The 24,560-nt window shown below is 37.9% G+C and overlaps 1 protein-coding gene across 6 annotated transcripts in view; it reads left to right on the top strand.

The window, feature by feature from the left end:
* Nucleotides 1-24,560, top strand: part of OSBPL9 (oxysterol binding protein like 9) — a gene marked incomplete at its 5' end in the record, with an annotated part of 170,156 nt that overhangs the window by 54,598 nt on the left and 90,998 nt on the right. For all 6 annotated transcript variants that reach the window (XM_080802615.1, XM_080802611.1, XM_080802614.1 and 3 more), the window contains one exon: nucleotides 271-349. In XM_080802615.1, coding sequence (XP_080658741.1) covers nucleotides 271-349 — 79 coding nt within the window. The remainder of the gene's footprint in view (nucleotides 1-270; nucleotides 350-24,560) is intronic.

The following is a 24,560-nucleotide window of genomic DNA, read 5'->3' as shown; positions in this document are numbered from 1 at the left end:
ATTCTAGACTCAGCTTCTATGTTTGTCCCCTCCCTCTCTCACCACAACCATGCCCGTTATGCAAGGATAAAAGGTAGCCATACAGAGTATTAACAGTGCTCTGGCATCCCCTCTCCTTTAATTCTTCCTCGCTAAGCAAATGATTCCCCCTTTCTCTGTCTAGCCTACTGCCAGTGTCCTCGGTGCATTGAGCATTCCAGGGCTGTAGCAGTAGTGAATATTGCTGATGTCATTGTTTGCCTTATTGGGATTTTGCTCTTTGTTTCACAGGGAGCTGTGATTGGTATAGACGATGAGGACGACAGCACCTTCACAATAACTGTTGATCAGAAAACCTTCCATTTCCAGGGTGAGCTAAAAGAAGAGATTCTTTCTCTTCACGGCCCTAACTGCTTCTTTCCTCCCTCTTTTGGGTGTTTGCTGGATGACTTGAATGGTTTTGCAACTGATCCTGCATGAATGAGTGCACGGGAACGTTCTGGATGAAGTGGTACTGCAGGTTAGGCAGGGATTTGTATCTGCAGTGGATACAGATCTATTTGAGACGACTGTGGATCACACTGCACTTGGAGGTTGAAAATTTAAAGGATAAAAATCAGTGAAGGGAGAGAGTAATGGGCTGCTGCTGCTGCTGGCTTGTGTTTACAGAAGGTTGCTGATCTTTTATTGAGGAGTGTGGTTCTGCCTCTGCATGAAGAGTCTAAAGACTGATTGTGAAGGTTGCAGTGTTTGTCAGTGTGGAACTCAAAATGTAAATTAAATTGAAGCTAGTGGCAGCCTTTGGCTTAAAGGTTTTGCTTTGCTTCAAGAACTGCAAGTTTGCATTCATTTCATCTGTATTTCTGTGTCTTGTCTGCCAGCTGTCATTTCTCTGCTATTATCCTTTTTATAGTTAATAACACCCATGCCATCTGCCACTGCTATGTTTCGACATTGCATGCTATGGTTCGCTGGTAGAAAGGGTAGGGTACTGTATGATCATTCTCATTTCGTCTTGCTTTGAAAACTCTAAACCAGCAAATAAAAGCCGATTTTAATGATGCTGTCCTAATGTACCTCTCATCTATTAGAAGTGTTTATTAGCTTTGCAACTAATGTTTTTGTTATTTTGCTTATCCAGAGTAACCTCTATTTTACATTTAAAGCCGCCCAGGAAACTTAGAAATGAGAAGCTTTGGAGATGTTAGCAGTTTCTCTGAACTACAAGTGACAATGCACTGTGATAGATGCTAGGTGTACCATTGTAAATAAATATTAAGTAAGTTTGTAGTTTAAAAATGTTTTGGTTATGGGGTCTAACAGTGACCAGGTATATTATGTAAGATGTTGAGACAGCTGTTGTCCTTCCATTGCTAGGATAGTATATTGAAGTTATTGTTCTTCACTTTTGTTTAAGAAATTGACTCATAGAAATGAAAGATGCGGCTTGTATCTGATAGAGACAAACCAATATAACTCAGTAGTGGTATCTCTGATGCTTTTAGGAGAAAGCATCCTTAAAATATTCATGGTGTTTGGTCATACTCTTTACTCAGAGCTGCTTAACTAATGATGCTTTCCTGAATTTTTCCATGCATTTAACTTTTTAGAACATTTTAAATAATTACGAAAGCACAGGGCCTTTATTTTTAGGTTGACTATATAATGCTGCTTATAAGCTAAAGCAGGTAACATCCCCATGCTGAAACTCTTTACTTGATTAAAGTTGAATACTTTAATGCATTTCAGGTAATAGCTCCTAGATACAGGTGAAGGCTGCAGTATGGAATTCTCTCCTCTGCAGTTATTAAGGAGATAACTTCTTTGGACTTCGAGAAGCTGTATTGTTTGCCTGTTTAAAAGAGAGGAGACTCAGACCTCTAGAGCAAGGACACCTGTACCTTCTGATTTACTTAGGTTATTTGTGTTAAATATTCCAATATTTATGTGGTTTGCTTATAAAACAAACAATTCCTTTAATTCCTGAAATGATTTAAATAACAAGTGTAAATAAGACTTAAATGTATTTTTAAAATGATTTCTTAGTTCTGAGACTGTCAGATTGATTATTTTCTACTGTTATAGTAAGGGAAGCTTCAGACAATATGACATTATCTGGCTTTTGTAAAGAACTCACCAGGACCTCATTCTATATATTCTTGGCAATAATGAGAGTTATTTTACATAGGTCTTTACTTAAAAGAAAATCTCTGAAAATTTGATAAGCTCTCAATGTCTGATCTTAATTCTTGATCAGAATTGAAAGCAGGTTTGGCTGACATATATTAGCATATGCTTAAATGTGTTGAAGTTTTTATTTCATTTACTGGAATTTTTTAAAGCAAGTAAAGTATTGGTTGACATCTCTAAAGCAAATTCTACTTACTGTCAACTATTAAAGGGAAAGCTAGAATTTGTTGAGATACATTCATTTATTCAACATCCATTTTAGGCATTATTTTAAGTTCTGAGGATATAGTAGTGAACAAAACAGATAAAATTCTTTATCCTCTTGGGTCATCCATTTGGTAGAGGAGAAAGCCAATGAAATAAAAAGTTACTTATACTTAGTGTGTGTGTGTGTGTGTGTGTATGCTAGTAAAATATAAATAAGGGATGTTAAATCCTGGGGAGAAAAAGATAAAGCAGGAAAGAAGAAAATGAAATGAAGTGAGATTGTGTATAGGCAGAGGGAGGTGTTGAAATTTGAGAGTGGCCAGGGAACGACTCATTGGGATGGTGGCGAAAGACCTGAAGAAAGTGAGGGAAGAAGCTTTAAGGCTTTGTTGGGGATGGTGGTACATCATTACTAGGCAGAGGGAATAGTAAATGCAAAAGAGTGTGCCTGCCATAGTTGAAGAACAGCAGGGAGGCCAGTTCTAGTTGGAATGCAAATAATCATGGGGAAGGGTAGTGGCAAATGAAGTATACAAGGTGACAGAGAAGTTGATCATGGGAGGCCTCGTCTGTCATGGTAAGAATGTTGAATTTTGGGGCACCTGGGTGGCTCAGTTGTTAAGTGTTCGCCTTCAGCTCAGGTCACAATCCCAGGGTCCTGGGGCTCAGGCTCCCTGCTCAGCAGGAAGCCTGCTTCTCTCCCACTCTCCCTGCTTGTGTCCCCTCTCTTGTTGTCTTTCTCTGTCAAATAAATAAATAAAATCTTCAAAAAAAAAAAAAAAAGAACATTGAATTTTACTGAAAAGAGAAGCCATTAGAGGGTTTTGAGCAGAGGAGTAACATGATGTGATTTTTTAACGATATCACTCTGGCCACTCTGTTCAGAATAAATTGTAGGAGGCAGGGACAGAAGCAGGGAAACTAGTTAGGCTATTGTAATTCAGAAGAGAGGTGATGGTGGTTCCCACAGGGTAACAGTTGGGATAGAGAGGCAGTGAGAAGTGGTTAAATTACATATGTATGTTGAATAAACTTTTTTGAGGTATAATTAATATACAATAAAATGTGCACATTGTAAAGTTCAATGAGTATTGAGAAATTTATTTAGTCATAACTGCTACCACAATCAAGAAATTGAACATTACTATCACCCAAAAGATTCCTTTCTTCTTCCAGTCTCTCTCCCAGCCGCTGGCCCCAAGCAACCACTGATTTACTTTCTATCACTATAGATTTTTCTTTTGGAGAGTTTCATGTAAATAGAGTCTTACCTTATGTATTCTCTTTTGTCTGACTTTATTTTAGCTCAGCATAATGTTTTTCGTAGTCATCCATGTTGTTACATGTATTGGTAGTTTGTTCCTTTTATATTGTTAAGTAGTAGTGTGTCATATGATACTGTATTTCAAAGGTCAAACTATAGCATGTGAAAGAAAGGAGTCTAGGTTGACACCAGCATTTTGGGCTTGCCACAGTGGAGCTGGCATTAACTGGGATGGGGAGACTATTGGAGGAATTAGTTTGGGAAAGGGGATGTGGGCATCAGAAGCTTAGCCTTGGACATGCTTACGAACAATTCTAGATGCCTGTCGGACATCCAGACAGATGTCAAGTAGGCAGTTGAAGTGTCAAATTTAGGGGAAAAGTTCACACTGAATAAATAAATTTGGCATATAGATGGTATTTAGAGCCACAAGAATTTAGGAGTAAGTGTAGAGAGACAAGAGGGGTCTAGGTAATGAGCCCTGAAGCATTCCGACATCTATTTAAATGGAACGGAGCCAAGGTAAAACTAGCAGAGAAGATTGAAAAGAAGCAATGAAAAAGGAGGGGGAAACCTAGGCAAATGCAATAGCCTGGAAGCTAAGAGATTATTTCTAAAAAGGGAGAGGCATGATCAGCTATGTCATATGCTCCTGATAGATCAAGTAAGTTGAGGGATGAGAAGGGATCAGAGGATTTAACAATTAGGAGTCCACTGATAACCTTGAGAAGAACTTTTTTTTTTTTTTTAAGATTTTATTTATTTATTTGAGAGAGAGAGTGCATGCAAGCTGGAGGGAAAGAGAGAGGGAGAGAGAATCTAAACCCGACTCCATGCTGAGCGCAGAGCCCAACATGGGCCTTAATCCCATGATTGTGAGATCATGACCTGAGCCAAAACCAAGAGTTGACTGCCCAACTGGCTGAGCCACCCAGGTGCCCCAAGAAGAACAATTTTTTTTCTTTTTTCTTTTTTTATTAATATATTAATTGTTTCATGAGTACACGACTGTGATTCTTCAGTCTTACACAATTCACAGTGCTCACATAGCACGTACCCTCCCCAAAGTCCATCACCCAGCCATCCCATCCCCCTGAGCCCTTCCAGTCCAGCAACCCTCAGTTTGTTTCCTAAGATTAAGAGTCTCTTATGGTTTGTCTTCCTCTCTAGTTTCATCTTGTTTCATTTTTCCCTCCCTTCCCCCATGATCTTCCATCTTGTTTCTCAAATTCCTCATTGCCGATGAGATCAGATGATAATTGTCTTTCTCTGATTGACTTATTTCCCTTAGTGTAATACCCTCTAGTTCCCTCCACATCATTGCAAATGGTAAGATTTTGTTTTTGGTTTTTTTGATGGCTGCATAATATTCCATTGCACATATATACCACATCTTCTTTATCCATTCATCTGTTGGTGGACATCTAGGTTCTTTCCATAGTTTGGCTACTGTGGACATTGCTGCTGTAAACATTGGGGTGCACGTACCCCTTCGGTTCACTACATTTGTATCTTTGGGGTAAATACCCAGTAGTGCCGTTGCTGGGTCATAGAGTAGCTCTGTTTTTCAACTTTTTGAGGAACCTCAATACTGTTTTTTCCAGGGTGGCTGCACCAGCTTACATAGTATAGGAGGGTTCCCCTTTCTCCACATCCTCGCCAACACTTGCTGTTTCCTAACTTACTAATTTTAGCCATTCTGAGTGGTGTGAGGTAGTATCTCACTGTGGTTTTGGATTTGTATATCCCTGATGCCATGTGATGTTGAGCACTTTTTCATGTGTCTGTTGGCCATTTGGATATGGAGAAGAACAATTTAAGATAGAAATATACAGTGCTTTCAACTTCTGCTGTAAAGGGAAGGCGAGAAATATGGTAGTAGCTGGAGAGGGGAGTGAGAACAAATTTTTTTCATGTGATAAGGGAAATAAGAGCATGTTTTTGTGGTACTGGCAGTGTTTCAGTAAAAAGGGGAAAATTGATGCAACAGAGAAGGGGGAGAATTGCCGGATGACTGTTCTTGAGAAGGCAAGAGAGAATGGTACCTAATACACAGGTGGAGGAGGCATTGCCTTTTGCTAAGAGCACAGACAGATCATCCATAGCAACAAGAAAGAAGGTCAAGTGTATGAAAATATATGTAGGTAGGTTGTTACCTATCACCTTCATTTCCATTGTGGTTTAAATTTCTAGCTACCCTCCATATCCTGTATGCTGAAACATCATTTGTTTATAATAAAGAGGATTGGTGCCAGGAAAAAAAAACCTTCCTGAAATAATAGATTATTTATCATTGCAATGATTAATTCTCGTAACTTTATATTTTAAAATATCTTCAATTTTAAAGAGATGCCATAAAATTATCAAAACAAAGTTAATTTTTTAAAAAAAGATTCTATTTATTTGACATAGCGAGAGAGAGCTAGCAAGAGAGAGAGCACAAGCAGGGCAAGTGGCAGGCAGAGGCAGAGGGAGAAACAGGCTCCCCCTCTGCAAGGAGACTGATGTGGGGCTCTATCCCAGGACTCTGGGATCATGACCTGAGCTGAGGGCAGATGCTTAACTGACTGAGCCACCCAGGCGCCCCAAAACAAAGTCAATTTAATTTAACTTCAGATTTGAAAAAAAAAAAAAAAAAGAAATACTCTATATAGGTAATCACTGAAATTACAATCCTAGCATGTTAGAGCTTTAAACAGGTTTGAAAACTACAACTTCACTCTGTCCTTTCAGAGCTTAAAAATATTTGCCAATTTATCTTTATGAACTGCCTCTTTTTTCTTGAATAGGGCAAAAAAAAATCATTCCCTTTCTTATCAACTAAAGTTATTGGCATGTAGATTCTTTATTAGACAGTGAATGGAAAGCAGTTTTGGTGTTAGACTGGCTATTGAGCTCAAACATGATTGTGTATATAGTATGTGTAATTCCCCATTCTCAGAACTGAGAGTATACTGGTAAATAAGACTTAGGCCATGATGACAGGGAGCTTGTAAAGAAGTAATTGGACTGAAAAATGAAAGGTGCTCTCACAGTGGAAATATGTATAAGACACTGAAATAATGAAGAGGCAAAAAAGACAGTTACTCAGTGTTTTACAGAGGAGTAGGATTTTTTGTTACCAGGTGATTATTTTTATAATAATCAAAATTAAAAATCACAGTAACTGTATGGGGTGCCTAGGGTGGCTCGGTATTAGGCATCTGCCTTCAGCTCCAGTCATGATCCCAGGGTCCTGGGATCGAGCCCTCTGTTGGGCTCCCTGCTTGGCGGGAAGCCTGCTTCTCCCTCTCCCACTTCCCCTGCTTGTGTTCCCTCTCTCGTTGTGTCTCTCTCTGTCACACTTGATCTTAGCCAAAAGGCCGAGAAGCGATGTGTCTCTCTCTGTCAAATGAATAAATAAAATATTTAAAAAATAATAATAAAAAAATAAAAGTAACTGTAAAAATGTCAAGATGTGCATGGGTATATAATGTAAAAATTAAAAGATTCCTATCACCAGGTTCTGTCTCCCTCCTCTTCCTCTTTAGCTCTTCTCTGTGGCAGACTTCTGAAGATTGAAGAAGTTTGTTAGGCTGAGAGATGTAGCATGTGCAAAGGCATGGAAATATGTTGCTACCAGTGTGTTCAGAGAACTACAAATGTTTGGTACTACTAGAATGATGAGGAGGAGATGAGACAGAGGCGTACATCTAATACAGAAAAGTTACATTTTTATCCTGAGGTCAGTGAAGAGCCAGCAAAGCAGAGTTTTAAGCAGAGAAGAGACAGAGTAAGACATGGGCTTTAGATAAACAGTTGTGATTGTTTGGTAAGGCCCTGAATGGGTTAAAGCTGTAGTAATGGGGAAGGAGAAGAGGAAAGGGTAGTTTTAGAGTTAGAGAAACAGGTTTAGAGAAGTTAAGTGTCCAGGATTGGTGGATTAGTGCTCAGTAGTTCTTGAAGTGTGCTATTGGACCAGCAGATCAGCATCACCTGGTAACTTGTTAGAAAAAGGGAATCTCTCTGGTCTGGCTCCAGACTTGCTGAACAGGGCAGAAACTCTGGGAATGGGCCCTCTAATGATTTTGATGCACTCCGAAGTTTGAGAGCCATTGGTCTGGATCCAGTGGTTTCACATGTTATTCCAGTTTCCTCTCCTAACACCCTTACACGTTAGATGGAATATCTTCAATTTATATATGAGTGAAATGAGACAGTCAGGTGACCTGGTCTTGATCTTAGATTATCTTACTATGCATGCCCTAACCTACTTAGAGGGGGTGTCTTGGGTTAAGCAAACCTGGTGTGTGATAAATCTAAATTTTTTTAAAGATGGAAATTAGATGTTTTAGTTCTTCATAAAATCCTTTACTTTCAAAAGATTTTACTGAACATGTCATTTAGGCAGTATATTCTCCAAAATGATTTCAAGTATGAAATTTGTTTGCAAATTTATTTGGATGTACTTTTAAAACAACACAAGTTGTATAAGACAAAATACAGTATTTTTAAACATTAAAAAATCTTTAAATTAGAAGAATCTTCAGGAATTGTGTCTTAGTAGAAGTTATCTGTGGTTGGACTGATAGTTGACCTTTTCAACTCCATCCATTAGAGCTCTCTCATTTATTAAAATGCAGAATTACTACAAATCAGCCCAGTGGTAAAGGAAAGGGTTTAATTCAGGAAAGTTGTATTGATCAAGTATATTAGGGCAACATCGTCCCTACTGCGTTAATATTAATCAGTGCAGCGTGGTACATTCTTACCATTAATCATTTAGAAGGATAGATAGTACATCATTAGACTAACCCTTGGTTGTAGGCTTAAGTGTCTTCTGCTTTAAAATAATCATCCTAGCCTTATTACTAGTAAACAAATTCCATTATCTTATTAATGATTTTTTGAAAAATTTACCCTGCAGTTTCATATTTTTGATTTTTACATGATAACCCCTCCTTAAAACCCGATAACCATTTAAAAAGACCTTGTGTAAAGGAGGTAAGTCAATTATAATTCTTAATTAGATGTAGGCCTTAAAGTGGGGGAAATGCCACTGAATTCATTTATTGGCAGTTTGTTGTGTTGGATGAAGATTGGATATCTGTGCTATACTTTTTCTCTTCTTAACTTGCTTTCTGTTTAAGATCCTCACTGAAGGGACGCCTGGGTGGCTCAGTTGGTTGAGCAGCTGCCTTCGGCTCAGGTCATGATCCCAGCGTCCTGGGATCGAGTCCCACATCGGGCTCCTTGCTCCGCAGGGAGCCTGCTTCTCCCTCTGCCACTCTGTCTGCCTGTGCTCGCTCGCTCTCTCTCTCTCTCTCTCTCTGACAAATAAATAAATAAAATCTTAAAAAAAAAAAAAGATCCTCACTGAATATTTGAAGTTATTTTTCCAATTTTAGACAGTTACAGACTGTTGAGCTTACTGAGTAGCTAGGATTAGAGTAGATATTTGACTTTTTATTAGTAAGTTACATTTTTATCCCATCATTCCCTTTTCCATAATTTTTAAGTAGTAAATTTAATATCTGCTCACTGTAGAAACTTGGGAAAATATAGAATAGTATAAAGATGATACTAATAATCACCATAATCCTATCATCCAGAGATAATTATTCATAACATGCTTGTGGATTTCCTTTTGATCCTTTAGTTTGTGTGTGTGTAATAAAATTGAGTTACCCTGTATAAAATTTTCAGGTTTTTAATTTTTTTTAAAAAAGATTTACTTATTTTAGAGAGAGAGCATGCCTGGTGAGTGGGGTTGAGGGGTGGAGGGAGACAGAGTTGGAGAGGTAGAGAAGCAGATACGCCAAAAAGCAGGGAGCCCTGCTTCGAGATCTCATTACCCTGAGTTCATGACCTGAGGCAGAACCGAGAGTTGGACACTTAACCGATTGAGTCACCCAGGCACGCTCTCTATTTTAAATAATGCTGTGTTGAACATCCTTGCACATAAATCTTTAATAAAGTCTCTGTTTACGTTAGGATAGGTAAATTCTGAGAGAATTTATCAGAACAAAAAACATACATATTTTTAATGTTCGTGAAACAGTTCTCTGTAATTGCTTTCAAGAGAGATTGTGTTGATTTATACTCCCTCTGCTTCATCACACCCTGTATCAGTACTTAATGTTATCATTTTAAAAGAATGTCAGCCAGTGCATCTCCTCAAAAATGTGGGGTTTTTTTGTTTTTAATTTTTTAATTTATTCATTTGACAGACAGAGATCACAAGTAGGCTGACAGGCAGGCAGACAGAGAGAGAAGGAAGCAGGCTCCCCGCTGAGCAGAGAGCCTGACGTGGGGCTTGATCCCAGGACTCTGGGATTATGATGTGAGCCAAAGGCAGAGGCTTTAACCCACTGAGCCACCCAGGCGCCCCTCAAAAATATGTTTTAATGTGTTTATTTCTTGTTTGGTAACTTGTTCATTCTTTTGTCCACTTGGTTGTTGGTGCTAGCTAATCTTTTTCTTACATCCTTCTTTGATGAAAGGGAATGGGAAGTAGTCTTAGACTCATGCATTAACCCTACCATCTGAGAAATTGCTAATATACATAAAATTATTTTTTTTAAGATTTTATTTATTTATTTGACAGAGACACAGTGAGAGAAGGAACAGAAGCAGGGGGAGTGAGAGAGGGAGAAGCAGGCTTCCCACTGAGCAGGGAGCCTGATGCGGGACTCGATTCCAGGACACTGGGATTATGACCCGAGCCGAAGGCAGATGCCTAATGACTAAGCCACCCAGCCACCCCATTAAATAATCTTTTTACCCAGTTTGGTTTATTTTTAAATTTTTAACTTTTTGAAATTAACATATAATGTATTATTTGCTTCAGGGGTACAGGTCTGTGAATTATCAGGCTTACACATTTCATAGCACTCACCATAGCACATACCCTCCCCAGTGTTCATAACCCAGCAACCCTATCACTACCCCCAACCCCCAGCAACCCTCAGTTTGTTTCCTGAGATTAAGAGTCTCTCTCTTATGGTTTGTCTCCCTCCCCGGTCCCATCTTGTTTCATTTTTTCTCTGCCTACCCCCAATGACCCCATGCCCTGCCTCTCAAATTCCTCATATCAGAGAGATCATATGATAATTGTCTTTCTCTGATTGACTTATTTCGCTTAGCATAATGCCCTCTAGTTCCATCCACATCGTTGCAAATGGCAGGATTTTGGGTTTTTTGATGGCTGCATAGTATTCCATTGTGTATATATACACACCACATCTCCTTTATCCATTCATCTGTTGGTGGACATCTAGGTTCTTTCCATAGTTTGGCTATTGTGGACATTGCTGCTATAAACATTTGGGTGAACGTGCCCCTTCATATCACTACATTTGTATCTTTAGGGTAAACACTTAGTAGTGCGATTGCTGGGTCATGGGGTAACTCTGTTTCCAACTTTCTGAGGAACCTCCATACTGTTTTCCAGAGTGGCTGCACCAGCTTGCATTCCCACCAGCAGTTTTTTACCCAGTTTGGAGCACAGCTTGGTAGGTGTTAGTGTGGAGAGTAAATAAAGACATATAAAGGAAATGATTAGTATATAATGTGTATTTGAAAATGTGCGTGAAAGTAGGCTCTGTGAGTTGAACAAAGACTTGCACAGAATGTGAGGGGGATGTATTCCTGCTGCATACTGCAAGGTCCTTAATCATACCTTCCCCCTTTCACAGTATTTATTCATAAGATGTATTCATACATTTTAATTCCTTTCCTTCAAAAATAGCCATATAGGCAGTGGACCAAAGTCTTATGTGCCAAAGTCTAAGGAGTGTTCCATTAATGATACGAATTTACTGTTTGCAGCATGCATAATGATTTTTCAATTACATTATGTTTATAAAATTTACACTTACTGTCATTCCTATTGACACTTTTAATTTTTCTACTAATTAAAGGAATGATGGAATAGAATGCAAAATATATTGAAGTGGTCGCATGAGTGCTGTTCTTCAAATGGAGATGGTGATGCTGGAAGAATTAAATTGTTGCATGGCAGACTTTGCTCAGTGTAGTGGTACAAAATGTCCATTTGTTGCTTGATATGAAAAAAATATAGATGTTCCTCTGAGGAGTCAGTGTACAAGAAAGTGTAGGGTGTGTGAAAGTTGAATAAGCAAGTACTGCTTATGTAAAAAATGTAATGTCGTACCTCAGGAAACTTTGGGAACTCAACAGTAATTTGAGGGACAATTAAGTATTAAGTGATATGCACTTGTAAGTGTAATGGTTCAAGGAAGGGAGTGATACTGACAGATTTTCGATGGTTTTCAAACTTGTAATGAAGGCATTTTACAAATGCAATCTTTAGAAACCCAAGTGTGAGGTAGAAAAAAGTATAATTCATCTGGTTGAAGTCAGAGGGTTGGAGGGCCTAGAGCTCTGCCTGGGGCAGCTCATAGGCACTTTGAGAAAATACCAGTATTCAAATTTATTCCTTCCCTCCATCCATTTAGTCATTCATTTTTATGGTCAACAAATATTTGAGAGTTTATTGTATACTAGGCACTAGGCTAGTTTCTGAGTATAAAGTAGTGAGCAAAGCAAAATGCTTATCCTCAAGTATCTCACATTTTGAAAATCATTATTCTAGAGGTTTTCTAATTGTACCATTTCAGGTAGTGCTCTGACTCCAGGTTAAATATCCCTGAGTTAAAGCTTTTTCTTATGGTAATGCCTGGACTGCACTCATCCTTGTTTTACTTTTAGGCAACTAAATAGCCGATGAATTCTAAGAAAATACTCTGCCACAGTCCTCTTTGTCTTTTCAGCCTCCTTCATTAACTCCACATGAAGTTTATGAACATTCATTCTCATGATTGTGAGGCTTCCATCAGTGTACTCCACATGTAACATTAGTCCAGCATATAAACTGAAGTTGTGTTTATCATTGCATTTTCTCAATATTAAATTTGGAGGACCTAAGACAGTTTGATTAATACCCCAGAAAAAATAATTAGAATACAGAAAACTGTAAAGAAGCTGCATCTTTGGCAGCAGCTTTTTTTGCCAACAGATTCTGTCCTGGTGCTTTAATAAAATCATTTCTTTTGCACCAAAGAAAGAAAGAAAGAGGAAAGGAAGGGGAAAAGGGAAAGGAAAGGAAAAAGAAAAGCTGCATCTGTGCTGAGTTACTGGCTTTAATGAAGACATCTGTTTTGGGTGATTGTCTAGTAGAAGGAATCAGAGTATCATAAAAGAATGGAGCTGAGCCCATGCATATAGGTGACTTAAGTGGTGTTGGATGTCAGTGGGCTTCCCCCCCCCCCATCTTGGGGAGGATGATTGGATATCTTTTCTGGTAAAGGTGATACATTCTAGAAGTGACCCTCAGATGAATAAAAGGAAGTGGAGTAGAGAGGAAGCAAACACTTCTCCAAGGATGCAGATAATGTTGTGCTAGGCATGGTAATCCTCCGAGGTACCCTACACATGCTTATGAGATTCTTTTATTATCATTTTATAGATAAGGAAACTGAGGCTTGGAGGAATTTTTGTCCAAGGTAACATCTGTGAGAAGTGACCAAGTCTAGATTCAAATACATGCTATTTTCATTACACAGTTCTGTTTGTTCATGCCTCTTCTTTCTGTTACCCTTCCCCACACTGACTTCTCTTTTCACCCTGCCTTAGTCTCTTTGTGGCTCTAGATTCACTGCTGTTTTCTCTCCTCTACACAGTACAGCACACTTCCTAACTCTGATAGTAGTTAGTGTTTTCATGCTTTTAGGTGGTTTGGTTGTCAGGAGTTTCTCCTGTGCGTACTATACATCCAAGTTGGTAGTTGTCACTCGGAAGGAGCCCACCGAAGGCAAGGGAACAGAGACATTGGTCAGAAGACACTGTTGGGAGTCATGGCATGAAAGGAGTAATCTGTTACCAAGGATGAGGGAGGCTTGGAAGATTGACCAGAGAAAGGCCTAGGAATATTCTGTGTAAGGATATAAAGGGCAGAAAGTCAAATATTGACCTGTACTGTATTTAATTTTATTCTTGTACTGACTGCAGAGTTCTCTTAATATGTCAACTGAATCATCAGTAAAACCCAGTTATTGAGGAAAACAAGCCAACATACTTTTCATATTTATTCCTCCTTTGCAGAGGAAGTCTTGCCTACCTGGGAAGCCTAAATGTGTGGAGCAGAGGGTCACCAGCAAAATGAGGATGGCAGTATCAACCTTCGGAATTGTTGTAAGATCAGAGAAAATACATATAAATACTCAGCATGATATCTGGCAAGTAGCAGGCTCAAAAATTAGTAGCTGTTACTATTATTTTTTAAAATTTTACCTCATTTTGCTGATGATCAATCATGCTGCTGTGTCTGGAATCCTCTTTTCTCTTTTTTCTAGCCTAGGGTCTTGGCTACAGGTAACTGAAATTAGGTTCTTGAAAATGCTACACACATGATAACCGGGATGCAAAGCTGATTCCCTGCTATTCAGGGAGCTCTCAGTTTTATAGGAAGAATGCCTACTGAGAATATTTATTAGAAGAGCAATGATGATAATAACAGTTGGGTGTAGGTTCTGTACCAAAGATTTACATGCATTTAATTTATTTTTTTTTTAAACAACTCCAAGAGACAGTTATGAGGAAAACTGAGACATAGAATGCTAAATCATTTATCTGGGGTACACAGTTTAGAACAATAATTACAGTACAGTAGAGACTATAGTACAATAGAGACTAAGGAATTGTAGAAGAGAGAGCCGGTGAAGTTAGGGAAGCATCACAGAGGAGATGATTTTGTTACAGGTTTTGAAGGATGAAAAAGACAGAGGGATAGTCAGGGCTGGGAGCTTGCCTAGATAGATAGATAAATAGATATATAAACATATAAGTATATAAATATATATAAATAAATATATAAATATAAATTAAAAGTTAAAAAAAATTTACCAAACTTCAGAGAAAGGAGAAACACAGTCTAGGTATGGGGAAAGTATGTGCAAAACTTGGAAGTACGAAAAAGGATGACTTGTTTGAGAAATGTAAGAGTGTAGCATGTTTCAGAATAAATAGCAAGTAACTGGAAGAGATATGAGTTCAGTCTGGAACTAAATAGATCATCAAAGGCTTAATGGGGGCACCTGGCTGGCTCAAGTCAATGGAGTGTGCGACTCAGTCTCGGGTTTGTGGGTTCAAGCCCCACATTGGGCATAGAGATTACTTAAAAATACAGAGGTGCTAGTGTGGCTCAGTTGGTTAAACATCCGACTCTTGATCTTAGCTTGGGTCTTGATTTCAGGGTCCTGAATTTAAGCCCTGCGTTGGGTTCCATGCTAGGGATGGAGCCTACTTACAACTTTTTTCTTTTTTTAATTTAAAAAATTTTCAGAAGTGTCATGTACCAGAATAATAAAATACCTTCTTTATAAATTAAGGAGAGGCGCTGGGTATTTTAGCCATGGAAATGTCATTATCGCATTTGTGGCTTCGAAGAATCAGTGGGAGCTGTTTGCGGAATACTCTGGGGAGAAGGGAGATTAGAGGCAGGGAGCCCAGTTTGGAGCTTACTGCAGAGGTTTTGGTGAAAGGTGATGAGAGCTTGAGTAAAGGCAGTAAGAGTGACCACACAGGGGATAAACACAAAAGATGTATGACAGAATTTGGTGACTAACTGCATGTAAGAGAATAAGAGAAAAGAAGTTCAGAATTATACCCAGCTTTCTGACAGATGTATCAAGGACTGTGTCTTTTTTACTGCTCTGTCACCAGTGTCTACCTGCTGTGGACATGTATGCACTCAGTAAGTATTTTCTGGGATGAAAGTATAGTTTTGGAATATACCAGCATAAATATAGTTGTTGGATGAAAGTATAATTTTGGAATATAGCAGAGGTAAATGCAGTTGTTAAGGAAAAATATGTGGAATTATCCCACTGAAGGAAGCTTCAGAGCTTCAGATTCCTGAGAAAACAATCTTCATTTTAAAAGAGTCCCAAGGGGTTCCTGGGTGGCTCAACTGGTTAAGCGTCTGCCTTCTGCTCAGGTCATAATCCCAGAGTCCTGGCATTGAGCCCCACCTCGGGCTCCCTGCTTGGTGTGAAGCCTGCTTCTCCCTCTCTCACACCCCCTGCTTGTGTTCCCTCTCTCGCTGTGTCTCTCTCTGTCAAATAAGTAAATAAAATCTTTTTTAAAAATAAATAAAATAAAAAGAGTCACAAGACCAGTGATTTAGGCTTGAAAACAATCTCTCAGATAAGTGGAGAACAGTGTCTGACTTTTATTTGCACAGAGTAATGGAGAGACTATGAGTAGAATATAACTGTTTGAAGTATGTGCATTGATTTTTGACCATTTTTCTGTGTATGGGTTTGTAGCCATCTTGCAGAACTTCAGAATATGAATCAAATGGAGTCCTTTCCTTTTAGGAATCTACATTTTTATATAAATGAGATAAATCAGGGTAATTCTGTAAGCACAACATGTAGTTCTAGTAATGTGGACAGGATGGTTCATGGTGGACAGAGAGAAGCAAATCTGAGGTATAGGCTGTTTGGAAAGAAATGCTCTTTTCTAGTTTTATGTATAGATACTAGAACTAAGCTGACATTGTCTGATATTTTTTTTTAGAATGATTTGTCATCATAAGAATTTCTTTTAATGTTGTTTACACTTTGTACTTAGTGAATTGGTTTAAGCATAGTGACATGCTATAAATTATTATAAATATAAGTCATAAACTGTAAGGACAGCTGAATTAGTGACGTTTTGCTATATCTAGATTGTGTTTTATAGGATGGAGTTAAAGCCTGTGGAATGTGAGTTTATGTCTGAGATTATACTTCAGTCTTGGTCTGGAAATACATGCTTTCCTAAAGAACGGTGAAGATAGTATATTAACAGCTTATAGCTAAATACAGGGAAAGAAGGAAGTAGCTTTTGGTATCTCACTGCCTGAGCAAAATTCCTTGGAGAACTACTGGGGGCAAAGAATGAAGTCTTTAGAAAAGTTGTTCACTAGGAATATTTTAAGATTATAATGTAGAAGGGCCTCAACTATACTTTATATCTAAGGATACACTAGCACATTTTTTTAAGTATTAAAGGGCTTCCTATCCACAGTGTGCAGGAATAATCCCTATTTTTGAAAAACGCGTGAAGCATTTTATTTAAAGTAACATAAATCAATCATTATAGTGTACTGTTAATATGATTCTTTCACTTTGTTAGGCTACATCTATTTTGGCCTTGTTTGCCTTGGAAGTGGACAAAAGAATAAGTAGCAAATGTTCTTTTCTTATAGATATACTTTATTGCTTTGTTTTAGTTTTCTTCCTGAATTTTCTGACATATATTAACTTTTTTCCCCTCTTTCCTTTCATTGCCTAAGCCAAAAATTGAGTGATTATGTAGCACCATTCTTCCTGAGTAACACTTTTCCTTGGCAATCAGTGAAAATATGTTTGAAGTTTTATATTTCTTCTCAGTCTCTTCATAAATGGATACTTGGCTTCAGCCTCTCAAAATCACCCTCTGTCCCTTCTCTCTCTCTTCCTTCTCTTCCCCAGAATGTATTAAAGATGTATTCTACTTTTGGCTTCCACTGGAGAAGGGATCATTTTCTAGCAAAATATATTTGAGTACTGACTGATAATTAATAAACTCAATAGAACTTTTGATAGTAAGATTCTTTAGGAGGCCAGATTTACCAAATTTAAGAATTAATTGAATCTGAGTCTTTTCAAACCCAAAATAAAATTTTGCAGCCTATCATTCCCAACCTATTTTTCTTTCTTTATCCTCTGTGTTGTGGACTAGCACTTTCACTTACCCAATTAACCAAATTTATACAAAGAAAGAGATGCAGATACAGAGAAAGTATAACCAAATACACTTTCTCTGTATCTGCATTTTCTGCATTCTCCCTATATCACTGAGTCACCATGTCCATTGGATTCTACCTTTTCTCTATCCCCTGTCTGTCTACCCTCTCTATCCCAGAGTCCAAGTCTTTCTCATTTCTTTCTTTTGTAGTTTTGTGACTATCATTTTTAACTTCTTCTCTCCTTTGTTCTCATCTCTGTTCTGCAAAGTACCCTCCTTTGATGTCTGGGTGAGCTCTCTAAAACCGTTTATTCCTAACCCCAGCCCATACCCCCAGTATTACAAGTCTTAAAGATCAAAAACTCAAATCCTAATTTTTTAAAATTCAAGATTAAGGGATAGTGACCCCATTACTAAAACCTGGAGTTAAAGTGTTTGGGAAACACCTTCTGCTGGAGCTAAAATGATTAGGAGAGGGTGTCTGGGTGGCTCAGTTGGTTAAGCGACTGTCTTTGGCTCAGGTCATGATCCTGGAGTCCCAGGATTGAGTCCCGCATCAGGCTCCCTAAGTGGGGTGTCTGCTTCTTCCTCTGACCCTACCCTCTCTCGTGCGCTCCCTCTCTTTCTCTCTCTCTCAAATAAATAAAATCTTCAAAAAAACAAAATTATTAGGATATATTTACATATAAATTTGGTGAGGATTTTCATTTGCCAGGAATAAGTTGACTTAAAAGCATGTGATCAATACGGTTTCACTTACTTGTGGAGCACAAGATATAACATGGAGGACATTGGGAGATGGAGAGGAGAAGTGAGTTGGGGGAAATCGGAGGGGGAGACGAACCATGAGAGACTGTGGATGCTGAGAAACAAATTGAGGATTTGGAGGGGAGGAGAATGGGGGGTTACATGAACCTGGTGGTGGGTATTAAGGAGGGCACACATTGCATGGAGCACTGAGTGTGGTGCATAAAAAACGAATCTTGGGAACACTGAAAAAATAAAATAAAGTTAAAAAAAAAAGGCATGTGATTATAGAATAAATTGAAAAGAACCCATTAATCTACATTTTATTTTCACTGTTTTGACTGAATCAGAGAGTTGCCCAATACAATGCTGACTCTGTCCAGAAGAAACACAGTATTGCTTCATACAGTCAAAGCAGAAGTTGTGGGGATGAAACACTTTTGTAAATATTTGCTTGTGTTTTATTTAACAGTTTGGAAATTTTAGCTAAAACTGTTTCTAGATCTTTGAGGGAGTCCATTGTGCAGCTTTAAAGGTTACTAAGCAGAAATAATGATTTTTTAAAAAATTGACTCTTTTAAAATTTTTTTTTATTTTTTAATTACTATATAATGTATTATTAGCCCAGGGGTAGAGGTCTGTGAATCGCCAGGTTTACACACATCACAGCACTCAACCATAGCACATACCTTCCCCAATGTCCGTAACCCCAGAAATAATGATTTTTTAGGAAAGTAAACCTATTTTTAGATTTCAGAGATGAAAGTGGAACCATATACTGAGTAATGAAATCAATGGATGTTTATTGAACACTTGTTTGCCTGGGATGATTCTCAGGGTTTGGGTTATATCCATACATAAAGATCCTTGCCTTGGTGGAGCTTATATTCTAGTGACAGGAGACAAATAATAAATATACACATACACATACATATGTTAAAAGGAGTCAGTTTGATGGAGGGGGAAAAAAAAGTAGAGCAGGATATATTGGCCATGCTGGTCTTGGGGGGGGGTGCGTTTTTTAATGCTGTTCAGGAGATGTCATTGAAAATGTGTCATTTGAGAAGATGATGAATTATCATTTGTCTTGTAAATATTTATTAGTTGCTAAGAACATGTTATACTTTGAGAATATCAGATTCCATCTTAAACCTCAGGTAAATGTAATGTAAACAAACAAGCATTGTATTGATACAGATGCCTTGATAGAAGTGTACATAGATTTTTCTTTAATCTGATCTCACCATTGCTGTTATTATGGTAAGCAGATTATTTAAAACTATGTCTCTTAAACTTGAATATCAGAATATTGGCTTAGGTTACTTTAGATTTAGAGTTAATGTGAATTGGTTTTTCTCTCTATACACCTCTTTACTACTTTCTTTAAAAAAAGACCCTCTGACTACCCAACCTGTCCAAACTTGTTAAAAATTACAGTCAATGGCACCTTGAACCACCCGATTATCTAAGTGGTATCTTTTATTCAGTATCAGTCCAGTCATTAATCATGTATACATGAATAAATATATAATAGTACCTATAAAATGTGCAAGGCACTTTGCTAAGTGCTAGAGATACAGCAAATAAGACAAACTTCTTGCCTTCCAGGAGCTTATTACATTTTAGTGGAATAAGCAATCAATACATAATCAGTAAGATGTTATATATATTATACACCAGTGTTTGTCAAATCTTTTGGTATCAGGACCACTATACAAACTTATTGAGGAATCAAAAAAATTTTTGTTTATTTGGGTTATATATATTGATATGTACCAGGTTAGAAATTAAAACTGAGGGACTTAAAAAATTATGTATTTACTTTAAAATATCAGTAATAAATCCATGATACTAATAACATTTTATGAGAAAATAACCATTTTTCCAAACAAAAGAGAAGAATGATATATTGTTTTACATTTTTGTAAATCTTTTTAATGTCCATCTTAATAGAAGATGGCTGGATTCTCATATCTGTTTCTGCATTTAAGTCTTTTCTGATGTGTTTTGGTTGAAGTCTATGAAGAAAATACAGTCTCATACTGATATATAGTTAGAAAAGGAGGAGTATTTTAATAGCCTTTTTGGGTAATGTGAATATTCTTTTTATGGTTCACCAAAACTCAATAGGTGATAGCTTATTAAACTATAACAATGAAATTTACATATGAAAATACTCTGTTAACATTAAAATCCATTCATCTGACTGACATGTTGAATGGAACTCTTACCGTAGGTATGATTTGTAACATCATGCATTTGTCATACGTGGATCTTACAAATATTGACGCATACCATTATGTGACATAAAGAATCACATTTGTTGATATTGCCTTAAACTCACTAGAAAAGGCTGTTAAGTATTGAAAATCTATCAAGGTCATGGTGGCTGGCAAATACAGGTTTTTAAAAACTCTAATATTTTGGAGGGGGAGATGAACCATGAGAGACTATGGACTCTGAAAAACAATCTGAGGGTTTTGAAGGGGCGAGGGGTGGGAGGTTGGGGGAGCCTGGTGGTGGGTATTATGGAGGGCACGCATTGCATGGAGCACTGGGTGTGGTGCATAAACAATGAATTCTGTGACACTGAAAAGAAATTAAATAAAAAGAAGAAAGTTAAAAAAAAATATTTGCTTGAAAGCCTGGATTTTATAATTGGCAACCCCTTCTCTCACTTTTCCCTGAAATGACAGGCTCATTTCCATCCTTTCAGGGAAGTGTCTGCCAAGTACCCCAATCTGAATAATACAGTTTGTCGGTTGTTCTTTCTACAAATGCTATTCTATGAGAAAAGTGCCACTTAGTTTATAACTCAGACAATTACACAGATAGTTTTCCTTGAGATAATTATTACACTTTGGTAAGCAGAAATGCTTGTGCATAGTCTCTGTCACATAGACTGTTATAAAGCATATACGTAAGGATAAGATTTAATAATGTTTACTTCTTCAGGAGCATTCTTAAGTAAACAGGAATTTTTTTTCTTACAAGTACATGGTGGTGAAAAATATAAAAACTGCCAGTTCAGTTTGGAGCCATGGCCCCCATTTGTGCTAAGGTGCCGGCAGTTTTATCACCATTGCTCTTGCACCATCAGCACAAATGTCAGCACAGTGACAAACACAGATAACCTGTTAGTACTGTCATGAAAGTAGCTTTGCCCTAAGAATGCCTTGACCTAACTGGACCCTGGTGTTGTTATATATCTTATTTCATCTTGTTTTCACAGTAAGTCTTTGAGGTAGTTGGTGCTACTAACCTCTTTTGAAATTTGTGCATACAACTCAGAGGTGTTAAATATTGTCCTCCTCGGTGGACACAAAGTAGTAAAAGTTGGACTCGAACCCAAGTTTTTGTACTAGAATTTTTGGCTTTTGTTCTTTCTGCTCTATATACTGTCTCCAAAGTGTGGAAAGGTTTATATTGTTATCTCTTAAGAAGGACTTTGTCCAGCAAAAGGGACATGGAATGAGACTTATTTAACAGAGGTAGGGATGCTTGAAGCCTAGAGATTTCATTTGTATTTGCTGCTTTCTGGGTATTATGTCATTGCAAAATACTAAACTTTTCTGTTTCTATATTCTGGAAAATAAGGATAATAATAATACTCATCTCATATAGTTGTGAGGATTTAATTAGTTAATACATGTTATTTTTTTTAAGATTTTATTTATTTGACAGAGAGAGATCACAAGTAGGCAGAGAGGCAGTGGGTGGGGGAGCAGGCTCCCTGCTGAGCAGAGAGCCCAATGCAATTTGGGGGCTCGATACCAGGACCCTGAGATCATGACCTGAGCTGAAGGCAGAGACTTAACCCACTGAGCCACCCAGGCGCCCCATACATGTTATTTGTTTAGACATGAGTCAGACTATGTTCATACAAATTAAGTGCTCAATAGAGTTAGCTTTGATTATTTACACAGAGATAAGACTCAAGCATTTCAGCTGAGGGGGGAACTTGAGGAAAATTTGGAAAGCGTAACTCATATGAGCATTAATTACCATGTAACTGATTATAGTGGTTCCTGGAGGAGTATGTTGGGAAGTGAGTAGGAAAAAGGTAGATTTGGACCCTGTTATTGCTGGAATATAGTTACTAACTATGGTTCAAAGTGTGCCCCTAATGCCTGAGACAATAGCTGGTGTATGGCATGTATTTATATACTACCTGAATACTGGAATATTTGAAGACACTTAAGGAAAGAGAAAGCAGGTCCTCCTATCATGAACAACATATGTAGAGAAGGTGACATTTAGGCATAACCTGGAAGAATGAATATGATTCTAGTAAGCAGATATTAGAGGTTGTCAGAATGGGTAAAGATAACATCTCACTCAACAATGTGCTACCCAACCTAGTGATTGTGCTTTCAGGATAAATTAATTCAGATCACGGTGTCTTCTCCTTGCTTACATCTATAACACAGTACCTGATGCATACTGGGGCTCAGTAGATACTTGAGTGTCTCAGCACTTAATCTTGTAAACATGTTTTTTATATAATGTTTTTATTTCACAATAACTTGCAGAGAAAACAAGACCTTCCTGATTTTAGAGTCTAATTCTTCTTTTTACTCCAGTTACAAAACAGGCAAATAACCCCTTCCTTTTGCAGATAGGCAGTAATGTATTCACAGTTGTCATATACCTTAATGGAGAAGAAAATGTGAGTATAAGAGGACAGATTCCTGAGCAGTGCCTCAGGAATGGCAAAGTGTAAGAATTTTGGAAACTTGTCTTAAGATTTACTTTTAAAAAATCTGCTTCAAATATCTATAATGTGGGAAATGTGAATAGATACATAATAAAGAGCAAAGATTACAGAATCCTGAAAATGTAAGTATTTTATTTACCGAACGAGTATTGTTTTTCCTTCTGTGCACCTTATAATGTTTCTGTATATAAACTAGGCATTATTAGGAATTAGGAGAGTGATCCCTTCCCTATTCTTTTACTCTAGCTAATCATTTATTAGAGTATTTTTTTAAAAGATTTTATTTATTTATTTGACAGAGAGGGAGAGATCACAAGTAGAGCAGCAGGCAGAGAGAGAAGGGGAAGCAGGCTCCCCACCGAGCGGAGAGCCCGATGAGGGTCTCAGTCCCAGGACCCTGAGATCATGACCTGAGCTGAAGGCAGAGGCTTAACCACTGAGCCACCCAGGTGCCCCATTTATTAGATTATTAGTAGAATTTTCTCTTAAGGCTATCTGTAATAATAATATATTGGTATTTTAGTATATGTCAGCCTATGTCACTTACTATGATAAGTACTGTACAGATTAATAATCTTTTTTTTTTAAGATTTTATTTATTTATCTGACAGACAAAGATCACGAGTAGGCAGAGAGGCAGGCAGAGAGAGAGGAGGAAGCAGGCTCCCTGCCAAGCAGAGAGCCTGATGCGGGGCTCGATCCCAGGACCCCGGGACCACGACCTGAGCCGAAGGCAGAGGCTTTAACCTACCGAGCCACCCAGGTGCCCCCAGATTAATAATCTTATTTAAACATCACAACAGCCTTATAAGGTCTAGCTACTATTATCATTCCCATAGGTAATATCATCATACTTAGATTATATATGAGAAAAGTAAACCTTAGAGATTTTAAGTAACTTGCTCAAGGTCTGGCTGAATAAGAGCAAAAGTAGGTATCAGAACCAACCTTCCTGGCTTTTGTACTATGCTGCCTAAGAGATGCTGGAAAGCAGTAGCTTTGTGGGACATTGGGTGGCTTAGGGCAGTGTTTTCCAAACTGTGGAGATGAGCATTTTTTTAAAAGTGAGGCATTACACAGAGGAGATGTCAGTGTGTATGGCATGGTGGTTAGAGCAGACATTTTCTTGTGAAACTAATGTTTCAGTTTTATATGTATATGTTTATGTACACATATATGTGTATATGTATTGTGGAACTGGGTCATGGTCACAAAATGTATTTTTTTTATAAGATTTATTTATTTTTTTAGATAGAGTGAATGTGGGGAGGGGCAGAGGGCGAGGGAGAGAGAGAATCTTAAGCAGACTCCCTGCTGGGCATGCAGCATGACGCTGGACTCAATCTCACGACACTGAGATCATGACCTGAGCCCAAATCAAGTCAGATGCTTAACCAACTGATCCACCCAGGCGCCCCCAAATGTATATCTTATTGTGGGTCAAACAAAATTTGTAACCTTCTAGCTCAGAGAATGGAAAGAGTTTGAAAAATGTAATGAAGAGGAGGCATAGATGTTAGAGAAGAAATTTTAGAGATAAACTGAATGTATAAATAATATTATAAAAAGGGGAAGAGTTGGGGAACCTGGCTGGCTCAGTCAGAGGAGCATTTGACTCTTGATCTTAGGGTCATGGGTTCAAGTCCCATGTTGGGTATAGAGATTCAAAAATAAATGAAC

Source organism: Martes martes (genome assembly GCF_963455335.1).
Source record: "Martes martes genome assembly, chromosome: 4".
NCBI lineage: Eukaryota > Metazoa > Chordata > Mammalia > Carnivora > Mustelidae > Martes > Martes martes.
The sequence above is the reverse complement of the archived record's forward strand: the minus strand, read 5'-3'. Positions and strand labels throughout refer to the sequence as shown.